Source organism: Scardinius erythrophthalmus (assembly GCF_964197995.2).
Source record: "Scardinius erythrophthalmus genome assembly, chromosome: 22".
Classification (NCBI taxonomy): domain Eukaryota; kingdom Metazoa; phylum Chordata; class Actinopteri; order Cypriniformes; family Leuciscidae; genus Scardinius; species Scardinius erythrophthalmus.
In genome coordinates this window covers 33,840,708-33,847,513 of record NC_138242.1, presented here as the reverse complement: position 1 = coordinate 33,847,513, position 6,806 = coordinate 33,840,708, and the positions used below count along the sequence as shown (strand labels likewise).

Genomic DNA, 6,806 nt, shown 5'->3' with positions numbered 1-6,806 from the left:
AGTTGCCATTTTTGCAAACCCATACATAATTACAAGGAAAAATATTCCACACGAGGGAAATCATCGTTGTGTCCATGAAGATGTGAAATAATAGGCATAAATCTAGCTTACACATTTACCCAAATGATCATACGCCTGTTTAACCGAAGCTAATCTGGGTGTGTTTCTCCATCCCCAATGTCACTTCTCTGTGTGTTTTACGGCCCTGACGAGAACGTCGGTCTCCTCGGCGGTGAACCACTCCTGGCAAATCCGCCGTTATAATAGCAATCCGCCATGGAACAAGCGCGCCTGCTCTTAAAGGGAATGTGAGATGACGCTCTGATTGGTTTATTTCACGTTACGCCCAAACCACACCTATGAGTAATGAAGCGACTTCAGACCAACACATTTTAGATTTGCGTCGGAGAGTCATTTATCTCGCCGGTATAATAGCAACAGCGCCCGAGATCCGCCCACAAAGTTACTTGCGTTTCAGATCGCTAAAATAGGGCCCATACACACACACACACACACTCACACACATACACTCACTCCTACACTCACACTAGACACACTTTTAATTTAATATTTAACAATATTTTTGATCTCCTGCACTGACACCATTAAATTAGAACTGAACTGGACGATGACATCACGGTTTACTCCAGAGCGGCTATATATATAAATGAACTAAATTAATAACTTTTTTACAACAATAATGAGCCATCTCTGAACTTCCTTAAGCTGGACTGTGAGGCTATTTTCTCCTGGACACAAACTGTGTTGCATTATTCTCCTGTTATCTCTGCAAAGCTGCTCTGAAACACTCTGTGTGCTGTAAAAAGCGCTGTATAAATAAAGGACACTTGACTTGACACACACATTTATGATTTGTTTTGTAACTACTATAGGTAACCTCACTGAACATTAAAATAATACTTTATGACCCCATTAACATGTGTTGTGTTTCCCAGAAACCCCCGGCGGTGAGAACGACCCAGTTCAGAGGCTGCATGGGCGAAGCGTCGCTCAACGAGAACAACATCGGCTTGTGGAACTACGCGGAGAGACAGGGCGAGTGTGGCGGCTGCTTCATGAGGTGACACACACACACACACACACACACACACACACACACACACACTCACTCACTCACACACACACACACACACACACACACACACACACACACACACACACACACACACACACACACACACACACACACACACCCTCACTCATTCGCACACACACACACACACACACACCCTCACTCACTCACACACACACACTCACACACACCCTCACTCACTCGCACACTCACTCACTCACACACACCCTCACTCATTCGCACACACACACACACACACCCTCACTCACTCGCACACTCACTCACTCACTCACACACACCCTCACTCATTCACACACACACACACACACACACACACACACACACACACACACACACACTCACTCACACACACCCTCACTCACTCGCACACACACACCCTCACTCACTCACACACACACACACACACACACACACACACACACACACACACACACACACACACACACCCTCACTCACTCGCACACTCACTGACTCACACACACCCTCACTCACTCACACACACACACACACACACACACACACACACACACACACACACACACACACACACACACACCCTCACTCACTCGCACACTCACTCACACACTCACACACACACACACACACACACACCCTCACTCATTCGCACACACACACTCACACACACACACACTCACTCACGCGCACACACACTCACACACACACACACACACACACACACACACACTCACACACACACACACACACACACACACACACACACACACACACACACACACACACTCACACACACACACTGACACTCAGAACAGACGCTCTTCACCAGTGGCTGAACTCTGAACTCTTCCCTGTTCCAGTCCCCGCACTGAAGACACTTCGTTCCACTTCGACGGCTCTGGGTTCTCAGTGGTCCAGAAGTCTCTGCGCTCCATGTCCACCAGCGTCGTCATGTTCTTCAGGACGCTCTCTCCCAACGGCCTGATGCTGTATCTCGCCTCCAACGGCACGGTACGTCCCCTCTCCAGTGTGGGGGAAAGGGTTACTTGGGAAACTAATGCTTTACAAACAAAAAAGTCACGCTCTCTCACACACACACACACACACACACGCCTCTGCTCTTCGATTTGTCTCAGCATGAGGACAGGAGAGCTGTCAGTCAATAAATGGAAAAACAAAGTAACTAGTGTTACTTATTTGAAAAACTAATTCAGATATTTTGTCATAAAATTTTTAAAGTAATGCATTACTTTACTAGTTACTTGAAACAGTAATCGGATTACATAACTCAAGTTACTTTTAATAAGTTACTCACAACACTGCCTGTCTCTCTCTTCAATCCAACACTGAAGAGTTAAACTGCAGTTCATCCACTGGCCACTAGAGGCCGGCTGCAGAAGAGACTCAATCCCATAGACACGCATGTTAAAATGCCCAACTTTACAGCAGAAACACATGTTTACAGTCTGGTGCAAAAAGTGGTTTTGGTCTTTATAGCTAATGTTGCTCTTAAAGTTCTGCATAATTAAGGGCGTGGCCACTTGAGTGACAGGTGGATTGCCGCTGATGTCACTGCTAGCCGTTTGTCTGCTAGCATTAGCGTCACGTCACCTCAGCTAATCCGCCTCGCTGCACATTTTCGTTTATCCCTCACGTTTGTCCTCTGTGCTTGTAGAGAGACTTTCTGTCCGTCGAACTGGTGGAAGGGAAGGTTCACCTGACCTTTGAACTGGGCTCAGGCGCACTCACCATGACCTCGAACAGAACATACAACACCGGATCCTGGTACAGAATCGCCCTGCAGAGGAACAAGCGCAAAGGTGCCGTTGTGTTCTCCATCCTTATTGATGAGTTGTTGAACCCTCATCCTTCCCCCGGGTCATTTTGACTCTAAAAATATTTTATTTAGTGTTCATCAGAGGGGTCCAAGACCTCAGGACTTTTGCTGCACTTGAACCATGAATACACACACAATTTTTTTTATAAATTAACATTATCATGTTTTATTATTTTATTTCCACAAGAGGTCAGCAAAGACACCCAATGTAAGATATTTAGAGCTGAATAAATGCATGAATTTGTGAGTTATTTTGAATTTGTTGAAAGAATGTGAGGAATCTGCTTAAATTACTATTTATTTATTATTTATTGATCAAGTCTAGTAATTTAAAGGTAAATAAAATAAAAAAATCTCCAAAAAAAATGCATTAAAAAATAGAAAAATTTAATAAAATAAGCTTTCTGGACAAATAAAATAAATCAAGTATAATTTTAGGGCTTCGGGTCATTTCGACCCGTAATGAGACAACGTGTGCTCTGTCCGCAGGGCATTTATCGGTGATGGCCGCTGATAACCCGTCCGAGAGAGAGGTCATGGAGGCGGAGTCACCGGGCTCGGCCTCTGACCTCAATCGCTCTGACCTCGACCCCATTTACATCGGTGGATTACCAGCCTCTCGACCAATCAGGTGAGACCAGCCTCTCAAGACATGCTGGAGTTGCATCATGTGTTTAAATGTTTAAAATAATTTGTCTTTAAATGCAACTCTTCTTTGGATCTTCGCAGGAGGCAGGTTGTCGCTCGCTCTTTTGTCGGGTGTATGAAGAACGTTGAAATCGCTCGTACGAACTTCGACCTGCTCAGAGAGGCGTACGGAGTCAAGAAAGGCTGTGTCCTCAAGGTACAGTTATTATAGTCAAATAAAACATTTTCATTAATGTTTTCAACGTTAAGTGATTTTTTTTTTATTTCATTTTATTACGGCTAGTTGCCAAAGCAACATTTTTATTTAAATGTTTTTTTTTTTTTGACTTGAACTAAAATAACTAAAAACTAAACTGAAATAAATAATAAAAACTAGTTAAAGTTATATGAAATATATAGACATATTCAGGGCCCCATAATGAAATTTTTAAAACTTTTAATAAATTGTTGTTAAATTGTATGTTTCATGATTTTAATTAATTATACATGCAAAATTTAATTTAAAACCGAAAATACAAAAATATATATTTTTTTTAAATTCCATTCCCCTTCATTTTTGTTTTTTGTGATAAATATCAAGAGACACTGAAATAAGTTATATATACAGTTGCAATCAAAATTATTCAACCCCCACTGCAAATCAGGTTTATTGGCAAAATTGAACTAGTTTGCAATGAACAAATCAAACACAAGTAACTGAAATAGCTCAACACAACAAATGTTTCAAGTGAAAATTTAACTTTTAATGACTTCTGTAGTTTCAAAATTATTCAACCCCTGATAGAATCCCTCAAAACAGCACAAATCTGCAGAACAGGTGTTGTCTCGCTAATCAAGGGTTCATTAGCTGCACCAGGTGTGCTTGAGCTAGAACACATGACACATCTGAACTGGCGAGGTTTGTTGAGTGTCACGTTTGACTGCAAGTTAGAAATATGGCAAAAGAATGGTCCAAAAGGTTAAGAGAAAGTATCATCACCCTTCACAAACAATGAGCAGGGTATAAAAAGATAGCGAAGGCACTAAATGTTCCTAGAGACACCGTTGGAAGCATAGGTTGCAAATTTAAAGTTAAAGGATCAGTGTTTAGACTCCCTGGACGGGCAGAAAACCCTGGAGTGACTGCAGAAGACCAGCAGCAAGACTTGCTGGAAACAGACTAAACGCATGCCAGAGCTCCAGGAATACACCACTGCTGACACAAAGCACAAGAAAAGTGCTCAAAATCATATAAATAAGCCACAGAAGTTTTGGGATTCTGTTCTTTGGAGCGATGAAACAGAACTGGAGCTGTTCGTCCCTCTGGATCAGCGGTGTGTCTGGTGGAGGAATGAAGCGTACACTGTGGAGAACTCTGTCTACAGTTCAGCATGAGGAGCTCGTGATGCTCTCGGCTGATGGATATCCTCCGGCTCTGGAGACCTGCAGCGTGAGGAAGATCCGGAGATCAGGAGATCCGGGGAGAAAACGTCATGCCGTCAGTGAGGAAGATGGAGCTTGGACCTTCAACAGGACAATGATCCCAAGCATTCCTCAGATTCCACCCAGGCTTGGTTGCAGAAGAAGTCCAGTGGCATCACTGTCACATGACTCGAACCCCATAGAAAATCTCTGGTGGGATTTGAAGAAGTCCAGGAATATTCCTGAACTAGAGGCCGTTGCTCATGAGGAACGGGGTCAGATGCTGTCTACTTATACATCCCGTCTGCAGCCGATCAGGACAGAAAAATGTTGTTCTACTGAGTGCTAGAGATGCTTGCCATGAAGGGGGTGAATAATTTTGAAACTGCAGAAGTTGAATTTGGGGAAACCACTTGAAACATTAGTTGTGTTGAGCTATTTCAATTACTTGTGTTTGATTTGTTCATTGCAAACGGCTGAAAGTCTGGACATTTTGCCAGTAAACCTGATTTGCAGTGAGGGTTGAGTAATATCGATTGCAACTGTATATATATATTTATTAGTTTTAGTTATTTATTAGTATTATTTAGTTATTAGTATTCATTTAGTTGTAGAGATTTTTAAAGTTGTGTTTGCGTGTGTTTCCAGCCCATCCGCAGCGTGTCTGTGTTCGGCACTGGTTTTCTGGAGATGCCCGGTGTTCTCCTGGGTTCCCATACGGAGATCGTGAGCAGCTTCTCCAGCACACGGGATCACGGGATCATCCTGGCGGGATTTAGCCGAAACGCGGGACGCTCGCGCCGACACACGCCACAGGTCAGGATACGATCCTGTGTAGGGTTTGGATCAATTGAATTTTAACGATTCTGATTTTGATTCTGCTTATTGATTCCGATTCTTATTGGTTCCTAATTTCGATTCCAATAAGGTAAAAAAAAAACTTGGATATCAGTCACATTTAGTCTTATTGTAAACATTTAATTCTAGCGGAATATCATGAACAACAATCAACAGTTACACAAGTGTTTGCCTGTCGTTTAAAAACACCATAGAAGAACAACTAGCCTGACTAATATAAACTTCAAACATTATTAAAGACAAGCAAACACTAAAAAAAGTGGACAACCCGGACAAATAGATCCAGGACTCGATCCTCAGTCTCTCTGTAAACCTGTCCGATCACCCGCTTGTGTTTAATCTGCCGCTCTGCTCTCAGCCGTTCCTGCTCGTGGTGCTCGCGTCCGGATTGGTGGAGGTCCATGTGGGCTTGGCAGAGGGCGGAGCCGTGCACAAAGCCGTCGTCCAATCACAGAACGGCTCCTTCAGTGACGGACAGGAGCATTCGCTCGTACTGCAGAGGAACAAAAGGTGTGTAGCAGCAGCGTCACCAGTGAGAACATGCTTGAGCTTTGGTTTCTTCATCTCCGTGTCTCCATCTCCAGGTCGATCTCAGTGCTGGTGGACGAGCAGAACCCGGTGGTTCTGAAGCTGGGCTCGTCTGCAGAGAAAGCTCTGGCTCTGGGCCGGCTCTTCTTCGGTGGTGTTCCTCCAGGAGAACGAGCTGTTGTTCCGGGATCCTCCGACTCCTTCTACGGCTGCATCAGGAACACAGCAGTGGACGGCACGTGAGTGACACACACACACACACACACACACACTTGTGTTAAAGGGGTCATATAATGCCATTTTTGTACAAGCTAATATGATTCTTTAGGGTCTAAATTAAAAGTTTGTAATATACTTTAATTAAAAATTCTCATTAGTTTTGTAAGAAAACACTCATTTTACCTGGTCAAAAACAGCTCTGTTTTCAGCACGCCGTTTCAGCGC

General features: G+C 43.5%; 1 protein-coding gene across 1 annotated transcript in view; it reads left to right on the top strand.

Moving 5' to 3' along the window:
• lama1 (laminin, alpha 1) overlaps positions 1 to 6,806 on the top strand; it is a 64,199-nt gene that overhangs the window by 48,205 nt on the left and 9,188 nt on the right. The window contains exons 48-55 of the mRNA XM_081352810.1: positions 957 to 1,081; positions 1,951 to 2,101; positions 2,766 to 2,910; positions 3,417 to 3,558; positions 3,657 to 3,771; positions 5,625 to 5,792; positions 6,193 to 6,344; positions 6,419 to 6,601. Coding sequence (XP_081208936.1) covers positions 957 to 1,081; positions 1,951 to 2,101; positions 2,766 to 2,910; positions 3,417 to 3,558; positions 3,657 to 3,771; positions 5,625 to 5,792; positions 6,193 to 6,344; positions 6,419 to 6,601 — 1,181 coding nt within the window. The remainder of the gene's footprint in view (positions 1 to 956; positions 1,082 to 1,950; positions 2,102 to 2,765; positions 2,911 to 3,416; positions 3,559 to 3,656; positions 3,772 to 5,624; positions 5,793 to 6,192; positions 6,345 to 6,418; positions 6,602 to 6,806) is intronic.